Genomic DNA, 21,018 nt, shown 5'->3' with positions numbered 1-21,018 from the left:
ATCACTCAAAAGATTAGAAAGATCGAAGAAGTCGATTCAGAAAACATCAAAACCAAGCAAATAGCTCTTGCAACATAAAACAATTTCTAAGAGTACCAAAATTATGTGAATTTGGCCTTATCATAAGGTTTAGGTCAAGAGCTTCGATTTGCAAAAAGAATCAACTGAAACGGAGTTACGAAACTCAAGTTATGATCAAACAAAGTTTGAATTCAAATCTGATCTAATTCAAATTTTAAACTTTTGAAAAACATGTTTGGGTTGGATTACTGGATAGAGGAGATCGTAACGAAGAAGTGAGCGTTGGTTTCGTTGGATTTGGACAAACGAGTAAAAAGATGTGAGGGTTTGAAGATTAGGGACTAAACTGTAAATAAAACATCTACAAAGAAGTCCCTGTCTAAAACTAACAGAAAAAGAAAAGGCTAAAAGCGAACGTTCGTTTTCTAAACCTAACCAGCGAACGTTCTCTAAATAGATCCATCTAAAAGAAAACCGGTTTTATATAAAAAACGATCAAGGTTTTTTTAGATCCGAACTAAACCGAGAATAAACCAGGGTGGTTACCGGTTCGGCCGGCTGCAGATCGGATCGGGCGACGGCGGACGACGGCAGCGGTGACGTCTGGCAGCGGCAGCGGCGGTCGGCGATGGCGCAGCAGCAGAGGCGGCAGCGTCAGCGGCGTGGCGGCGGGCACAAGCGGCAGCGGCACGGTTCAGGCGGCTGCGCCGGCCGCAAGTGCGGCGGCGGCGGGCTGCGGATCCGGTGGCGGCGGACTGGGGTCCAGGGGCCCCGGGGTGAGGTATATATAGTGGGGGACGATGGGCTTCGGGAGGCGTGCCCGGATCAGAGTCCGGCGGCGGTGGCGACGTACAGGAGCTGGTCTCCTGCCGGAGGTCGGTGGCGGCGCGACGTGGGCTGGGCCGCGACCTGGCTGGCTAGCTGGGCCGGCCCAGTCGGGGAGGGAAACATTTTTTTAACATTTTAACAGACAAAGAAAAATAAACAAAACAAAATAAATAAAATTTTTATATAGGCATATAATATACCAAAATTTGCAGAAAAAGATTTTTTACAACATGGACATTTTTATAATGCCAAATAAAATCCACACAAATTCAGATAATTTAAAGAGTGCTACTGGTCTAATAAAATCCAACAAAAATCATTTTAAAAATACCAAAATGATTTCAAATTTATTTATCTCCAATTTTCTGATGTAGGGAATCATGTTACCCTATTTTCCATATATTTTATTTTTGGAGAAAAATAATTTGAATAAAACTCAAATAACTCCAAATTGAAAATAAATTCAAAAAGGACTTTAAATTTTGATTCTTTTAAACTCCCAACTCATATTTCATTTAATTTGAAGAAGTCATTTTATCTTCTCTCATGAAAATCATTGAGTTGCTTGAAGTTTCAGGACTCAAAATATTTTCAAATGAAATTCAAATATTTTCAACACCCCTTGTCATTTAAATAAAGGGAAGAAGTCATGTCATCTTCTCTCGAGGGTTTCGTGGTGAAAAGAATTTGAATTCATGGAGATCACGAATGCAAAATGAAAGTTTGGGAAAGTCCTTTTATTCCCTCTCATTTAACTTTCAGAAAGTTTCGAATTTCACTCAATTTCACACAATCAATCAAACAATCAATCAAATCTATCTATTTATTATAACATTCCAAAATTTAGAATTTTGGGATGTTACAAGAAGAACATGAAATCTTTTTGGGTTTTCTTTTTAATTACTACTACAAGCATGGAAATTAAACTGATTAAAAGCTACAACTAATTTTTTAGTTTTCTTAAGGTTTATTAAACACACAAGAAGAAAACACAAAAAGGGAATTAAACTAGCATGGATGATACAATGAAAAAGTATGAGCACCGACATCTAGCAATGAGTGTGTGAACATAAATGTAATGTCGGTGAGAAATACGTACTCCCCCAAGCTTAGGCTTTTGGCCTAAATTGGTCTATGGCCACAGCTGGCCTGGCGGATATCCATAATAGTAGTTGGGGTCGTACTGCGATGCAGCGGCTATCGCCTGCTGAGCTGCAACATGGCGACGAGCGGCCTCCTCTCTCCTCTCGTACTCATCTGCCTCCTCTCTGGTAATAGTATATATTCCTCTTGCCAGATAATCAAAGAAGGCAGGAGCAGGGAGAGTAATACGGACAGCACAGCGTCTGCCAAAGATTAGTCGATACTGGAGAGGTGATTCATTCCTCTCGACAGACTGGTGGTGAACCATAGCATTAAAATCTAGATAAGCAGGAGGTAATTCAATATCATCTTCGCGTATGGCTATACCAAGAAAATTAGCTATGCGGGTTGCATAAATTCCCCCAAAGAAATCTCCATTAAATCTATTAAGATGCAACCTACGTGCAACAATGGCTCCCAAATTATAAGATTTGTCTCCTAACACAGCACTCCTAAGAATACTGAGGTCAGCGAGACACATGTGACATGCTTCATCTTTACCATTTATGCATCTATATATGAAGAGAGCAAAATAATGTATAGCAGGAAAGTGTATGCTAGTGATTCGTGCATCGGAAACCTTCCTTGTTTCCCCTACAGTGATAGTGTCAATAAATCCCTCCACATCATCACGACGTGGTTCTTCTGTCTTGCCCTCAAAAGGGACTAAACAAACCCGACAAAAATCATAAAGTGACATCTCCTTATGCTTATCATATAAATGAAACTCCACCGTAGGTGGTGAGCTCCTAGAATGGAAATGAAAGTTTTGCACAAAGGTATTTGTGAGTAAGAGATACTGATCGCATTGGTCGTGGAGGAAAGCGGTGAGGCCTGCATTTTTAGCCAATTCATGAAAATCTTCATAAATCCCGGCTGCTCTCAAGAAATCATTGGAAGGCCATTCACACGCCCGAATCTCCGCGGTGCGAGGCAGATCATACTTAGGCTTTGGTGCCTTTTCCTTCGAGCTTTGGCTCGATGAGCCCCTCAAAAGTCTCCACATAACTTTCTGAAAAATTCTGAAAATTTTAGTAACTTCAAAATAAAAGTAAACCAAACTCAATAATATTTATAGCGACTACTCCTACAAGTGCGTAGGGCCTATATCATGCATCAAAACTACTTTTGACCATATAAATTTGACATGCAAGCTCAAGAACAGGGTCACCTAAGCAGCAAAATTTTGCAATGAATAAAGCAGTAGAACAAAAACTAATTGGACATTGTGTTGAGATTGATTGTGTGTTGGTTGAATAGATGAATCTAAGATTGTGTGATGCATATCGTATAATCATACCCACGGATACTTGAGGTGACATTGGAGTTTCTAGGTGACATTAGGGTTTTGGTTGATTTGTGTCTTAAGGTGTTATTCTAGTACGAACTCTATGATAGATCGAATGGAAAGAATAGCTTCATGTTATTTTACTACGGACTCTTGAATAGATCGATCTGAAAGGATAACTTTGAGGTGGTTTCGTACCCTACCATAATCTCTTCGTTTGTTCTCCGCTATTAGTGACTTTGGAGTGACTCTTTGTTGCATGTTGAGGGATAGTTATGTGATCCAATTATGCTATTATTGTTGAGAGAACTTGCACTAGTGAAAGTATGAACCCTAGGCCTTGTTTCAACGCATTGCAATACCGTTTACGCTCACTTTTATCATTAGTTACCTTGCTGTTTTTATAATTTCAGATTACGAAAACCTATATCTACTATCCATATTGCACTTGTATCACCATCTCTTCGCCGAACTAGTGCACCTATACAATTTACCATTGTATTGGGTGTGTTGGGGACACAAGAGACTCTTCGTTATTTGGTTGCAGGGTTGCTTGAGAGAGACCATCTTCATCCTACGCCTCCTACGGATTGATAAACCTTAGGTCATCCACTTGAGGGAAATTTGCTAATGTCCTACAAACCTCTGCACTTGGAGGCCCAACAACGTCTACAAGAAGAAGGTTGTGTAGTAGACATCATCCTTCCCCCAAAGGGAGGTGGACTGCAAGTAATCTATGTAAATATACTCTCATATTTTATTAATTATTTCACAGTAGGAGGTTCTCCTACTGTTTATGGTAAAAAAACCATTCCCATGGACGCAGTTGTCCCTGGTGTACCACGATCACCACATCAGCCAGAGCACTCTGACTCTCTCCTATTCTGAACGGGTGTCTAATAATACTTGTAGCCAGTCCTCACCTGATCTTCTAAATCTTTTCTCGCTCGGCAACATCCAATAGTCTCTCATAGTGTGGCCCTACTTTTGGTGAAGGAAACAACAACGTGATATTCATCTTCTGCCTCCCTACCACAAATGCAGCAGATACCATCATGAGCCAATGTTCTTTTGTGTTTGCTCATTTTTGTGGCATTTCCCTACAAATGTTGTAGATATTCATCTTCTGAACTCTTTTGTTTTCTACTACATTTCCCGGGAGTGACATCATGAACTGGTCTATGAGTAGATGCATGTTTCGATCTACAAGACATATGTTGTGTGGGTATTGCATAAAAGATTTTTTGTATTAGATTAGATCTATTAATTAATGAAATTTATGCAAATAGTAGATAAGATCTATTGTTAGTAGATGCAATCTATTACTTGGACTTTCTTCTTGCTTCCCTTGAATTTGCATCTTTTTTGATCTTGACAAAATAGTGGATTTTTTTACAAAGTTTTGGCTATCTGTGTTCCTTCTACGTTGCTCATATATATGCTAGTTATAGATCAATGATGTGCCTCAATTCTTTGGGTTCTACCTTAGTTGAGAAAGATGAAATTTTGCAAACTAGAGGGCTTGTAGATGTGATCTACACGGGGGTCACGCGTATGGCGAAGTTTAGTATAGGGTTCGAGATTTCTCATTAAGTCTTGTTTTTTAGAGAACCCACATGTTAACTAGAAATTTTATTTATATACTTGATGATGAACGTAGGGGCTACGGTTTGTTTCAAAACCCTAGCAGTCACGTAAAATGTAAACCGATTAGAGGCATCTAACTTGGATCACGATGCATGTAATGTGATATAGTTTTCATAATATTAATGAGATTATGCATGAGATGTTTATATGTTGTAATTCTTTGACATGACTTGCGTGTCATGCTAAACCTTGCCCGAATGTCATGTTTTGCGTTGTATGCCCGGCCTTTGCCTGTGTGGCATGTCTAGATGCCGCCTTTTGACATGTCTTCCCAGACTTTAGACATCGCGTCTTTCCAGACGGTATGTTTTGGGTTGTCTTCTTGGGAATTCAACATTATGGCTGCCCAGGTGTCGTGTTTTGGATTGTCTACCCGGACTTTGGATGATGCGGCCGTCGTGCCCATGCACGATGTCTCCATTTGTGGGGCTTCTCTGGCTGGACAAAAAAGGACAGGGGCAGCGATCATCGTTATCTGTCGTTAGTAAATATGGAAGGCAAATATAGATGCAGTACAAACATAATTACTTTCAGACAGTTCACAACCAACATTGTTCAAATGGTTCAACAACCTTCTAGGTTGCATTTTGTTTTTGCTGCTTTGTGGATCATTCATGAAATATGGTGTTCATAAGTCACTTTACTTCTTGGCTCATCATTCATAAAATATGTCATTCATAAGTTGCTTTGCTTCTTGGCTCTAGTTGGGCTTTGCGTCAATGGCGCAATAGGCCATCTAGTAAGAATATTGCACATATAGTAAACATGAAGAAGAAAAGCCAAAATTAATAAGAGTGAGCCTACATTCATGGAAGATTATATTGGCCCTATAACTATTTAACTTAGCCTTGAACTTCTCGACGATTAAACTTTAAGCATCAACTCTTTTCCTACCCAGAAGAATAAGAGGGCGACCAAGATGCAGTGTATTGAGATTCATATCCAGAACATGAAAAATGTTATTAAATTAGTTCTTAAGGTGCCCATAAGCGTGTTTGTTAAATAAAACAACAAATTTATTCCAATTTGGAGTTTGACCTGAAATAATACCTAACCGATTAATAATTTGGGGTATCATATTAGCATCGTTGTAATAAGCTTTTCCACAAACAACCAGAGAGTGGATAGGGGGACAAGAGGGACCTACTTAAATGCCACTCAAATGATTGACATTTAGTGTCTCCATCATAGAAAGTGATAGTTCATTGATAGTAAGAATAATGGACATCATTGTCGGATACCTCGAGAACCTCTAAAGCCCCCAAATGATTGATCAACAAATGTTAACGACAACGTAAGTGAATAATGCATTCATATATCAAATGTACAAAAATGACCATGCACCCCTTTACGTAGCAAAGCTCTCCTGATGAAATTCCATTAATTTCTCTCAAAATCTTTGGCAGGACCTATTTTAAGCATGAAGGCTTTATGTTTCCATAAAGTAAGTTGGAAAGAGTGAGATATTTATTGATCAACAATGATAATAGATATATTTAAGCCAAATAAATGCATTAATATATTAGCAATTCTCTCACACTGCATAAAATCTTGTTGGGTTTCATGAATGTACACCGGGCGGTGATCTTTGAGCCTATTAGCCAAAGTTTCAGTAATAATTTTTTAATCAACATTGCATAAACTAATGAGTTTGAAATCCTAAGGGGTTCTGGTATTAAAAAGAATCAGAATAAAAGCAATATAGGTTTTGTTAAGTTGAGGGTGGATCTTACATCTATTGTAGAAGTCTTGGGACAACTTTTTTTTACATAATCACCAATCCATTTCTAAGCCGAGAGATCGAAAGTCACATTGAGACCATCAATACCCGGAGATGCATTCTTGTTCGTCCCCTTGAGAGCCTTCAAAATCCCATCTCTGTTGGGAATGGAAGGACACTCAACCATTCCATGTAGATTGTCATTATGGAGAGGAAGAGCTCTTAAATCCACGTGAATGGTGGTAAACAAATTAGAAAATAATTAATACAACAAGAAGCTATTTCATGAGGATTTGGAAGCATGCTCTTATTATTGTAATAAATAACACTAATCCTATTTTCCATCCTACTCTTGTAAACTGGAACACTTAGTGAAACTTTGCGCTTTCATTCTTGTTTTGATGAAAAGCATCATCAGAAGGTCTATGTCTAAAACATAGCGATAGTTAAAATATATAAGTCGTATTTATAAGAAATAACATCGATGAAATGCATATGTGACTCTAAATTTAAACATGTTTGATTGTTATGATGTGACCCAGATCGGCATAGCTAGAGTTTGTGGGAGGTACTTAATATATACATATATATGTTATTCGCGGGTTTTTGAGAAATGTACGAAGCCTCTACGAGCTATCACTTGCTCAATCTGGTCCATCCACTAGACATCTGACGACGCAAGTGCAATGTTTCTATGTTTGCACCTAGGAGCCAATTGCATCATAGATCTTCCGGAGCCATATAAATATGTGATGCATCACCCAAAATACAAAAATACAAAGTTAAATTCTTATTTTTTTACTCACATCGTAGCTTCTAAATTGTAAGAAGCAATGATTAGAAATGAGCATAACATATACAAGTTTTTCTTACATATGTTTGTGGTACTACCAATTACTAACGATGCAGTGAACTAATAAACAAATCTAAGCAAGTTGAATTCTTTCCAGTCCGTTCACATCTCACTTTGATCCAAGAGTTGATACTTCCTCCAAGCCAAAGGCACCAGACATAGAAAAGGGAACACATATAACGCCGAAAAGGTTATATTTGTTCCCTTTTCGCTGGGATATTTGGTGGGATAGATGTCTTAGATTGAATTTGCTCTAGACTAAAACTAGGGTTTTGATATCTTCATCTTGATCATCGAAGTAGAAGATGTTCCCTTAGGTCTTGGCACATTGGCACTTATACCCGGTCTTAGGTCACTTCAACCACTTCTAATCATGGTATCTTGTTTGTGGATGGCTTGACATCCTTCCTATCGGGACTCAGTATACTCCCCCCAGATTAGTTTTGGGGCATGAACATTGCATAAACTAATGGAACATAATCACTTCTATACATTGCATAAAAGTTTTAGTAATAATTTTGTAATCAACATTGCATAAACTAATGGGTATGAAATTTGAGGGGGGTTTGCATTAGAAAAAATCAAAAATAAAAGCAATATATGTTTTGTTAAGCTTGGGGTGGAGCTTACCTCTATTGTAGAAGTGTTGGGCAACTCTTTTACATCATCACCATTCCATGTCAAGACTGAGAGATAGAAATCTACATTCATACCATCAGTACCTAGAGATGCATTCTTTTTTATCAAGTTGAGAACCTTGAAAATCCCATCTCTGTTGGGAATGGAAGGACACTCAGCCATTCCATTTAGATTTTCATTAAGGAGATGAAGAGCTCTCAAATCTGGCAATCTTTGGAGTGAGATGTCGGTGGCCACGACCCCACCCATAGATATGCAGGCGACAACGTCAGCCCTATGTGTCCTGGTATGGCGGCTGTCCACTCGGGTGCACAGATGATGGCGTTGGCCCGTGCTGCTATGTGATTGTTGTGACGAGACCGATGATTGAATTCAGGGCTATGAACAAGTTTGTTTGTTGCCTGATTCTGCTTCCGCGAACAAAGACAACAGAGCATGAGAGCGACACGTGGCTATTGGATCTTCTCGATTTGGGATTTGGCGGTCCCGGTGACCTTTCTCCTTTGTTTGTGCTATTGGTGGCGACCAACTCTTGTCATGGCTTGACTGCCTGCTTGTCCGAGCATATTTTTCACTTGCATGACACCTCACGTCAAGACCGTGCTATGCATGTAACATGATGGCTTCGATTTAGTGGTGCTTTTTCGAGCACTAGCATTGAGCTCCGGGGTGAAAACCCGATGTCTGACCCTTGTTAGTTATATCTGGCAATGAAGATGTTTCTTAGATCATCTCCAACAGATGCGCGGTTGCGTGGTGAGCTAAGTTTTTTGCAGCGCCGGAATAGCATTTTCACGCGTTGTGTTGGTGTTTTGCTTTACCAGAAGCGTTATATAATTCGCGCCGCAGGTAGCGCTCTAGCAGGCGTGCTAAATTACAGCGCGGGCTCCCAGCACAAACAAGATTTCCTACTCAACATAGCACCAAAAAGATCAAACACACACAAAATAAATCAACAAAAAATAGTTTAATTATTATTACAACTCAAACAAATATTCTATCTTCAATACCGAAAATATTTCATGAACAATGTCACGCATTAATTTCATGACCACCCCTCCTTGATTAGATCTTTTTAAAGGTCATCATGCATTTCGGCACGTCGAATGCATGATAGGAGGCAACAAAGCGGGCCACCCTCGCAATAGTCCTCCGCCCTTGCACGGGATGTCCCATCAACTCTTAATGAGAATAGTCTAAATCTTGCCCACGCTCATTCTCGATGATCTTGTTATGCATGATCACACAAGCGTTCATGATGTACCAAAGGATCTTTTGATCCCAAAATTTAGCCGGTCCTCTCACAATAGCAAATTGGCATGCAAAATCCCAAAAGCTCTCCACATCTTTCCTAGACACCACCTGAGCATTGTGGAAATCAAGATTTTTCTTACCTTGTGGTGCCGTCAATGGCTTCACAAATGTTTGCCACCTTCGGTAGATGCCATCCGCAAGATAGTAGCCATAGTTGTATGTATGGCCATTTGCTACAAAGTCCACCAGTGGAGTTTCACCATTTGCAATCCTATTCATGAGTGGTGACCGTTGAAGAACATTGATGTCATTGCAAGATCTAGGCATTCCAAAAAGCATGCCAAATCCAAGTCTCATGATCGGACACCATTCCAAGGATTATAGTGGAACCCTTTTTCTGGCCGTGGAATTGTCCATGCCATGCCTTAGGACAGTTCTTCCAACTCCAATGCATGCAATCTATTGAGCCAAGCGTACCTATGAACCCACAAGCTTTGTTCATTTCCAAAAGCCTTGCAGTGTCTTCAGCATTGGGAGCTCTCAAATATTCCGCACCAAACACTTGCATAATTCCAACTGTGAAGCGCTTGACACACATGATGACTTGACTTTCACCCATGGCCAAGTGGTCATCAACTAGATCCGCTGAAATACCATATGCCAACATACACAAAGCGGCGGTCACCTTTTGAAAGGTGTTATGCCCGAGTTCTCTGGCGGCATTCCTCCTTTGCTGAAAAAATCGATCATGGCTCGCCAGTTTCTTCGCAATGTGTTTGAACAACTCGATGCTCATCCTGAAACGACGCCAAAGTAGGACTCGGGGTATGTGGGATTGTCCACAAAATAGTTCCTCATCAATCTATTGTGAGCATCGATCTTTTCCCTCCATAATTTCTGGCGACCGAAAATTGAACCACCGTGCTTCGGCTTTTTATTGACGTGCATAGCTAGGATCATTGCGACGTCCTCTGATACGTCTCCAACGTATCTATAATTTTTTATTGTTCCATGCTATTATGTATTCTGTTTTGGATGTTTAATGGGCTTATTTATACACTTTTATATTATTTTTGGGACTAACCTATTAACCGGAGGCCCAACCCAAATTGCTGTTGTTTTGCCTATTTCAGTGTTTCGCAGAAAAAGAATATCAAACGGAGTCCAAATGGAATGAAACCTTCGGGAGCGTGATTTTTGGAACAAACTTGATCCAGAAAACTTGGAGTGGACGTCAAGCAACCAACGAGGAAGCCACGAGGTAGGGGGCGCGCCTACCCCCCTGGGCGCGCCCTCTACCCTCGTGGCTCCACCGACCTACTTCTTCCTCCTATATATACCTACGTACCCTGAAAACATCAGAGGGCACCACGAAAATCTAATTCCACCGCCGCAACCTTCTGTAACTGTGAGATCCCATCTTGGGGCCTTTTCCGGCGCTCCGCTGGAGGGGGCATTGATCACGGAGGGCTTCTACATCAACACCATAGCCTCTCCGATGATGTGTGAGTAGTTTACCTCAGACCTTCGGGTCCATAGTTATTAGCTAGATGGCTTCTTCTCTCTCTTTGGATCTCAATACAAAGTTCTCCTCGATTCTCTTGGAGATCTATTCGATGTAATCTTCTTTTGCGGTGTGTTTGTTGAGATCCGATGAATTGTGGGTTTATGATCAAGATTATCTATGGACAATATTTGAATCTTCTCTGAATTCTTTTATGTATGATTGGTTATCATTGCAAGTCTCTTCGAATTATCAGTTTGGTTTGGCCTACTAGATTGATCTTTCTTGCAATGGGAGAAGTGCTTAGCTTTGGGTTCAATCTTGCGGCGCTCGATCCCAGTGACAGTAGGAGAAACGACACGTATTGTATTGTTGCCGTCGAGGATAAAAAGATGGGGTTTATATCATATTGCATGAGTTTATCCCTCTACATTATGTCATCTTGCTTAAAGTGTTACTTCATTCTTATGAACTTAATACTCTAGATGCATACTAGATAGCGGTCGATTTGTGGAGTAATAGTAGTAGATGCATGCAGGAGTCGGTCTACTTGTCACGGACGTGATGCCTATATACATGATCATACCTAGATATTCTCATAACTATGCTCAATTCTATCAATTGCTCGACAGTAATTCGTTCACCCACCGTAATACTTATGCTATCTTGAGAGAAGCCACTAGTGAAACCTATGCCCCCCGGGTCTATTGTCCATCATACAAGTTTCCAATCTATTTTATTTTGCAATCTTTACTTTCAATTTATATCATAAAAATACCAAAAATATTTATCTTATTATTATCATCTTTATCAGATCTCACTCTTGCAAGTGGCCATGAAGGGATTGACAACCCCTTTATCGCGTTGGTTGCGAGGTTCTTATTTGTTTGTGTAGGTACAAGGTGACTCGCGCGTGGTCTTCTACTGGATTGATACCTTGGTTCTCAAAAACTGAGGGAAATACTTATGCTGCTTTGCTGCATCATCCTTTCCTCTTCAAGGGAAAACCAACGCATACTCAAGAGGTAGCATCCTCCTCTCTTGAAGATCAAATTCTTCATCGGAAGAATCGTAGGACGAACTCATCTACAAACTTGAATTTAAACTAATTTAAAACTACAAACAACATGCACCAAATTCATCTGCAAATGTAAAATTAGAAGCAATATATACTCCCTCCGTTCCAAATTACTTGTCGCAGATATGGATGTATCTAGATGTATTTTAGGTCTAGATACATCCATTTTTGCGACGAGTAATTTAGAACGGAGGGAATACCTTGCAAGTGTTTTGTCAAACACCTTGTGGGCGCCGAGCTGCAAACGGTCGCCTGGTGCTGTTCGTCCGAGGAACGGTGCGCTTGATTGGCGGCGGCAAGGAGAGAAGCAGCGGTGGCCACCGGGAGAAGTAGGGGAAGCGGCGACGCGCTGGGGATAGGCGGGGGAAGCGCCGACAGGTCACGGGCGCGAATGGGGGAAGGTGCGGGCGGAGGCGCCAGCGCCTAGAGGTTTCAGATCCAGCGGTTGGTGAGATTCACGCGCCTGATTGGCTTGTCCAGCGCGCCGAGCAGGCACACCAAATAAGCAGCACGCGATGCAGTCTTCCCCAACGCGCTTAGCCTTGTTTACCGCGTGCGAGATTATAGCGCGACTGCTGGAGCGCTACTTTCGGTCACGCGCACTATATAACCGTTTTAACCAGCGTGCGGCTTATTTAGCGCGCTTGTTGAAGATGCACTTATATCGTTACATTGTTGAAGGCATTGCTTGGAATTGCTCAGACTTGTTCTTTAGGGTGAAAACTAATGATCCGACCTTCAGTGGTTGGATCCAACAATGACGTCGCTTGAGCATCGTTTTCTTCCTAAAGGCGTTGCTGGTGGAGAATTTTTCTCCTTGTACTGCTGCTGTTGATCATTGTTTTGATCGCTTCGGAGTTTTGTTCTTTTTATTCTACCAAGATATAGCTTCGGTCTTGTTTGATTTTGCTAGCTGTCGACATGATTTTCTTACGTGTGTTGGTGTTGACCGTATCCATCATATCTATACAGAGATCAGGTACCAATGCATGCTCTTTCTGTGTGTATCCCCTTAGTGCTTCATTTTAAGATAATAAATTCCGCCCTTTTATTTAAAATATTATAAGATATCAATATAAAAACATAACGCCCATCCTTGTTGCGGACTGACGTCGGTCTTTTAAAAGACTTATTCCAATGCGCACGTCCAAACTAGCACTAATAGCCGACGTTGGTAATGGGGGTCAAACTCCTGAACTCTCTTCCTTTCCAAAATGTTTCGTCGGTTGAAAAAAGACTTTTCCGTAACTATTGTCTTGCTTCAACGACTGAATTTTGCTGGAAACGGTAAAGTTCCTTCTTTGTTTTATTCCTCCCTCAGGTCATTTTTGTTCCCCATATAAGATATGTCTGAAATCAAAATTTTATATAAAATTAATTAACATCCACAATACGAAATCAATATCATTAGATGCCTCGTGGCTTTAATTTTCACATTGTATAACTTTAGTATGATAGATATTAATATATATTTTATATGAATATGACTAAACTTTTTGAAGTTTGACTTCAGACAAAATTTATATGCGGAGTAAGAAAGGACCAAAGGGAGTATTAAAATTATTAGTCTTGCTCGATCCACACACATGACCACAACCAACCTCCTAGCCGAGACAATTGTGTCGCATGACACAAGTCAGCAAAAGTTGAGAGCTTACAAAATTCATGACTTCCTCAAGCCTATTCAACAACCTGAAAGCCTTTGTGAAAAAAACAATCTGAAAGCCGCCTCGCTAAAATAAAATGAAATGAAAGTCGGTGGGATGATTCCAAGGCCTTTTGCGCAAGTCGATCTTATGAACAAACTCGGTTTATTTGCCATTTCTTGAAGGATGAAGGAAGCTTACAATACTAGATGGAGTATATGGCATGCGGACATAATACATTGGGGAAAAAACAGGAAATAAAGCACTCGCACACATGGAATGGAAGCTTATAACTGATTCAGACTGGCACCCATTAGCGGGCAGCATGTCATCAAGGAAGGTTCAGAGCCACAGGGCACCTGCCTGCCTCAGGAGCGGCACGAGCTCTTCGGCGATGTGCATGGTAATGAGTCGGTCCAGCCCACCCAACAGCCTACCTCCGACGAACACCACCGGTAAGGCGACGTCGGTGACCAACTTGGTGTTGTCGTCCTTGGCCCGGAGCGCGTACACGAGCGCCGCAGGGTCGGCGTCGTAGCTGACCTCCAGGACCGCCGGGTTCACGCCCTGCCGCAGGAGCAGGTGCCGGGCCACGACCGCCAGGCAGCACTCCGGCCGCCCCACCACCACCACCGGCCTCTCCTGCACCGTCCTCCGCACTTCGTTGGTGCTGCTGACCATCTTACTCGCCGTCGCCGTCAGCCACGGGACTTGGCGTTCGTGCCCTTGAGATTGACGAGCAGTAGTGTCAACTGGAGGTGAGGGGTGTGTGCCCTTGAGGGGGCTGTGGAGGTCAGAAATATGGGTCGGGGAGGTGCATAGAGCACGAGCATTAGGTCAGCTTCGTGGTCCTGGCGTGCCACATGGCACATGCATGGACCTTTACTCCTTTATTGTACGTATTAATTATAAAATATACTCTAAACATAGGATATATCACTCCGATCCAAAATAAATGTCTCAACTTTATACTAAAGTTAGTATAAAGTTGAGTAGGAGGGAGTACAACGCTTGTACACAAGGAAATACACACTGTCACTCATACGCGCTCACTACAAACTAAATCAGAGACACGTACCGTAAGCTTTTCCTTGTTGATAGAGACGTATATCGCATGCACACACACATGGCGTCCAATTCGGAGTTTGACATATCCTGACGGACATGGCATGCGTACCACCATGCTCACTCACGTTATTCTGATTATACTTAAATTAGTCGGAGTACTTAGTTTTCACCATTTGTGGCCAATAGTCATCTATATGACAAATAGTACTCCTTCCGTCCCAAAATAAATGTCTTAACTTTGTACTAACTTTATAGTAGTTAATATAAAATTAGTACAAAGTTAAGACATTTTAGAATGGAGGGAGTAATAATTAGCGCTCTATTTTAGCAGTGGAGTCACAATTGCTATTTGAGAAACTACTAGAGCATTGTCTTTCCACTAAAAAAGAAACATCTGTCCAAGAAACAGATAAAAATGCCAAACTTCCAATCTTCGTAACCGGCCATGATTTTTTTGGACATGTCATATCTTTTCTTAAAAGAAAAGAAACACCCATGCGATGGAGTACTGGTATAAGGCCAGAAAGTCTGTTGCGTCACGTATATCACGTACACCAAGTTTATTAGCGGACGTGTGTTAAAAAAAAGTTAATTAGACGCCACTGTCATCATGATCACTTGAAAATCAAGTTTTCGCCGTTTACATCACGTCCGTTTTTGTATAGTAGACTGGAGTACGTAGTGAATCCATTGCTGTTGCTGCTATCGATCTAACTAATGGCCGCTAGTTATACAAAGAAACGAATTCTTAGCCTTCTAGCTCTTGACGTATTATTTTCGTCGACAACTCATCTGACTTTCAGTTTACTAGGAGTGTTGGTCCAAAGGCATCGAACAACCTATAAGACTTCGGTGCTGCCAAAGGGCATTCAGCGACATCATTGCTCGTTGTGATGTTAACACAGTGTTTGGTGCCAATTTATTCTTACTTTCTTATTTTAGAAGTGGCACTTGGTTACGGTGTTGGTTTATCTGCAATCTATCATCTTCCAATGCATGCAAATAAAATACCTTTCTTCATCACTAGGCCTTACAAACTCATGCTAACAACCTCGATCCCGGCACATGATGATTTCTCCGTCGGTGCGTGGAGAGTCAATAGGAGTTGCATATTAGTTACCAGAGAGGAACAAAGCCGGAGATTGACGTGATGTTTGTTGCTGGTGAGTATATGTGTTATGTTTATATTATGTATTGAACTCGTTTCTTAGTTTCTTGTATAGTTAAGGTCTATGATCCATCTTTATACATCATATATACGTGTCTATGCACGAAGAGCAATACATCGTGCAATTTACATATTTTACACGGTATCAGTTTTCGGATTCTAGCCTTCCGCCACCGCCACCACGCGACTCCTCCGCGCCGCCGCCGCCGCTTCCCAGCCGCCGCCGTCCGCACGCTTCCCGCGCCGGCCGCCGCTCGCGTGCTATACTAGCAGCCCCGCCAGCCGCTGCCCGATCGCATCGCTGGCCTCACTGCACCCGCATCGCTAGCTCCAGCCGCCTGCCGCCGCATCCATCGCCGGCTCAATCCAGCCGCATCCATCGCTAGCTTCAGCCGCCCGGTGCGCATCCATCGCTAGCTCCAGCCGCACGGTGCACATCCACGTACGTGCATGCAAGCACGATGCACATACACGTACGTGCATGCAAGCCCGAGCAATCAACCACATCAACAACATTCGACGTGGACGGCGCCGCGCAGCTAGCGAACGCCCGAGCAATCAACCACATCAGCACATCCGTACGAAAAACTCTTTCGCCCCGATGGTGTCCGACCCGTCCACCACTGCCTTTGCCGTCCCGCCGACGACGCCCTCTGACGCGGCTCTTCCGCCGGCATACTACGACACGGCCCCACCACCGCTAGCGTTCTCCGGCCAGTTCTACTACGGGCCCTCTGGCACGGCTCTACCGCCAGCGTCCTACGGCGCGGCCCCACCGCCGCCGCCGCTCTTCGGCCAGTCCCGCTACAGGCCCTTTGGCGCCGCTCCACCGCTGGCGTCCTACGGCACGGCCCCGCCACCATCGGTGCTCTTCGGCCAGTCCGTCGTCGCCTCGCCGCCGGCGCCGCCTCTGCCCGTCGAATCCTTGCTGTGCCCGTTTCCACGCACGAGAATCCTACATACGGGGCTCCGCCCGTGTACGGGTCTTCCGGGTACTGGTGGGGGTCATCGGCAAGCCAGCACCCGTCCGCTGGGCAGCAGCCAGCCGTCGCTCAGCACCTGCAGCATCTGTCAGCGGGCCAGCAGGTTTTTCCAGCGGACCATCCGGCCTACCCGGCACCGCAGTCGCAGCCGGGGCTGCTACCCACACCGTATGGAGAGTACACACTGCCGCAACAGAGCGGCGGCTATGACCTTCCCATGGTGTCTCCGTCCCCCTCGCCGGCCCTACCGCTGGCACCCTGGGACCCGGTGCACCTCCCCACACTGTATGCCGCTACTACGCCGAATAACTACACTGGAGGTGGTGATTGGTACATGGACACCGGTGTTACGGTTGACATGTTTGCTCATTCTGATAACCTTGCCTCCTTCACTCCTGTCTCCATCGACTGCCGCATCATTGCCGGCGACGGTTCCACACTTCCTATCACACACATTGGACACACTCTTTTCCTTCTAGTTCTACTCCATTATCTTTGTCTAACATACTTGTATCACCTCATCTTATTAAGAATCTCATTTTTGTTCGTTGTTTCACTCGTGAAAATCCTGTTACCGTTGAATTTGATGAGCTTGGTTTTTGTGTTAAAGATACTCGAACCAAGATGGTACTTCACCGATGTGACAGCCCCGACGAGCTCTAACCGATGCACTTGCCTTCATCCACCACCACCGCACCGGTTGCTCTCTCTGCTGGAGTCGATCTCTAGCACGCTCGCTTGGGTCATCCCAACCCCGTCACACCTTTTCATATTCTTAGGAGTTTCAGTTTCAGTTGCAATAAGATCGAGGATCATACTTGTCATGCCTGTTGAGTCGGCAAACATGTTTGTCTGCCGTTTAGTAATTCCACCACCATTGTTTCTTTTCCTTTTCAGTTGATTCATAGCGATGTGTGGACTTCCTAGTAACTCGGGCTATTTATATTATCTGGTTATTCTTGATGATTATTCTCATTATGTGTGGACTTTTCTTTTGCACAGAAAGTCGGATGCACTCTCTACCTTGACGGCTTTTTACTCCTATGTCCGCACTGCAGTTTGGGCATCTCATCCTTGCGCTTCAGACAGACAATGGAAAAGAGTTTGACAACCTCGCTTTCCGCACCTTTTTGTCACATCACGGTATAGTTTTCCGCCTCACATGCCCGTACACTTCATAGCAGAACGGTCGAGTCGAACGCGTCCTTCGCACTCTGAATGACTGCGTTCGCACACTCCTGTTTCATGCCAACGCGACACCTCATTTCTGGCCAGACGCACTCGCCACTGCATCACTTCTTCTTAATGTTAGACCCTGCCGCCCACGGTGGAACTACGCACCTCACCATCTTCTCTTGGGTACGCCCCCGTCTTATGACGACTTGCGTATTTTTGGGTGCCGTTGCTATCCCAGCATTGCCGACACTGCTTCTCACAAGCTTGCACCTCGATCTGTCACTTGCATCTTCATCGGCTACCCCTCTAACTCCAAGGGATATCGGTGCTACGATCCCGTATCGCACTGTGTGTTCACCTCCCGGCACGTTTACTTTGATGAGCATGTGTTTCCGTTTCACTAGGTACCCCCGGCTGTTCCTCCCGCCACCGATGACGTGGACTCCTCGATGCCTCTCCCAGGGCGCTCGCGCGCCTCTCTTGGCCCGTCCCTGGCTTTGAGGCACGCCCCCCCCGCATGCGGCGCCTCCTACAGCCGCGACGCTGGTGCCCCCGACGTTGGCGCCCGCGGCCCCCGCGCCCCCCACGGCCCCGTCGGCGCCCCCGGTGCCCGCGCCCCCCTGGCGCCTGTGGCCGGTCCGGTCACCCGCGCCCGTACGGGCTTTTTCCGCCCAAGCTCGCGCTACACCTTGGATGACTACGTCCATGCAGTGTCCACCTCTGAGCCGTCGCATTTGCCGTCCTCCGTTCGAGTCGCTCTTCGTGACCTGCTCTGGATGGCTACGATCAAGAGGAGTTTGACGCCCTGTTGCACAACTGAACGTGGCAGCTTGTGCCCCGTCCTCGGCACGCCAACGTGATTACCGGGAAGTGGGTCTTTAAACACAAGCTCCATCCTGATGGTACCCTTGATCGCTACAAAGCGCGCTTGGTCGTTCGTGGCTTCCGACGGCATGCTGGCATCGACTTCACCGACACCTTCACTCCGGTCGTGAAGCCCGGCATGATACGCACGGTTCTCCACCTTGCGGTCTCCCATGCTTGGCCGGTGCACCAGATGGACGTCTCTAACGCCTTCCTCCATGGCCACCTCGAGGAGCAGGTCTTCTACCAGCAGCCCACCGGGTTTGTTGACCCGACGCTTCCCGACCACGTGTGCCTGCTTTTGCGGTCCTTGTACGAACTCAAGCAGGCTCCGCACGCTTGGTACCAGCGCATCACGGCATTTCTCCACCAGCTTGGGTTCCGCTCTACCTTCTCGAACGCCTCGCTCTTCGTCTATCATCAGGGCTCCGACACGGCCTACTTGCTACTCTATGTCGACGACATCATCCTGACGGCATGTACGACTGGCCTCCTCAGTCAGCTCACGGCTCGTCTTCGCGCTGAGTTCGCCATTAAGGACTTGGGTCCTTTGCACTACTTCCTCGGTGTCGAGGTGGTGCGCCGTCCCTATGGTTTCTTCCTTCATCAGCAAAAGTACTCTCATGAGCTCCTGGAGCGTGCCGGCATGCTTAACTGCAAGCCCACCGCTACGCCTGTTGATATGAAGGCCAAGCTTTCCGCCATAGATGGTTCTCCTGCTTCGGATGTTGCTTTCTATCGGTCTATCATTGGTGCTCTTCAGTACTTCACTCTGACTCGATCAGAGATCCAGTATGCCGTGTAGTAGGTGTGTCTTCATATGCATGCTCCTCGAGACGTTCACTGGGCTGCGGTCAAGCAAATTCTCCGCTATGTCTGTGGCACTATGGATCTTGGCGTCACGCTTCATGCCTCCACCGACACCGCCCTCACCTCCTACTCCTATGCAGACTGGGCGGGCTGCCCTGACACTCGTCGCTCCACCTCGGGCTATTGTGTCTACCTTGGACCCTCACTTATCTAGTGGTCGTCCAAGCGGCAGCCTACATTCTCTCGTTCTAGTGCTGAGGCTGAGTATCGCGCGGTGGCCAATGCCGTCACCGAGTGTTCGTGGCTTTGCCAGCTGCTTCAGGAGCTTTCTTGCCCTGTTGACCGTGCCACGGTGGTCTACTGCGACAACGTCTCGGCAATCTACCTCTCCGCTAACCCGGTGCATCATCGACGGACCAAGCATATTGAGTTGGATATTCATTTTGATCGGGAACAGGTGGCCCTTGGCCATATTCGTGTTTTACACATCCCTACTTCCCAACAATTTGCAGATATCATGACCAAGGGCTTGCCTACGACGTCATTTGAGGAGTTCCGGTCCAGTCTTTGCATCAGCCGCGATGCCACTTCGACTGCGGGGGGGGGGGGGGGTGTTGAGTATATGTGTTATGTGCATATTGTGTATTGGGCCTGCCTCCTAGTTCCTTGTATAGTTGAGGTCCGTGGCCCACCTTTGTACATCATATATACGTGCCTATGCACGAAGAGCAATACATCGTGCAATTCACATATTCTACAGTTGCAACACAAACAAAAGATGAAAACGACACCTGGGTTATGTTTTCATGTTGAGAGCCGAAATTAGTTACCAAAGAGGGGTAAAACGGGAGATTAATGTCGATGTTTGTCATGACATGGTCGAGAACTGCATTTATGCCTCGTCTTCACGCCAAGAGGCATATGAGTTGCATATTGGTATCAGAGGATGATAATGAAGGAGACCGACACGTGTGTCACTTTTTCCGCGCCTAGAGCCATGGGAGTTGCATGTTGGTTACAAGAGATGGATAAAGCAAGGGGTTCACAATTATGTTTGTCGTTACACGGTGATTGTTGTTTTTGTCGATGTTTGTCGCAAGTTGGTCACTTTTGTGGATGTTTGTCGTTACGCGGTCGGGAACCGCATGTGGGTTACATTTCTGCAATGGGAGCCAATATTGATTAATTATGAGGCAAAATGTGGGAGACCAACGTCGATGTTGATCGCAGCATAGTAGATATTCACACGTGGGCCACTTTTTCGCTCCTAGAGTTATGTGAGTTGCATGTTGGTTACTTGATATGGATAAAACATTGGTTGTCATGGA

At 44.6% G+C, this 21,018-nt stretch overlaps 1 protein-coding gene across 1 annotated transcript; it reads right to left on the bottom strand.

Moving 5' to 3' along the window:
• Positions 1-13,769: 13,769 nt before the first annotated feature.
• Positions 13,770-14,398, bottom strand: LOC125541165 (monothiol glutaredoxin-S9-like). The gene has a single exon (XM_087539684.1). It carries the CDS (start codon positions 14,300-14,302, stop codon positions 13,964-13,966), a length of 339 nt encoding a protein of 112 aa, XP_087395810.1. The 5' UTR covers positions 14,303-14,398; the 3' UTR covers positions 13,770-13,963.
• Between the last annotated feature and the right edge of the window lie 6,620 nt (positions 14,399-21,018).

The sequence above is a fragment of the Triticum urartu genome, chromosome 2A (genome assembly GCF_056163025.1).
Source record: "Triticum urartu cultivar PI428250 chromosome 2A, HENAU_Tu73, whole genome shotgun sequence".
NCBI lineage: Eukaryota > Viridiplantae > Streptophyta > Magnoliopsida > Poales > Poaceae > Triticum > Triticum urartu.
The sequence above is the reverse complement of the archived record's forward strand: the minus strand, read 5'-3'. Positions and strand labels throughout refer to the sequence as shown.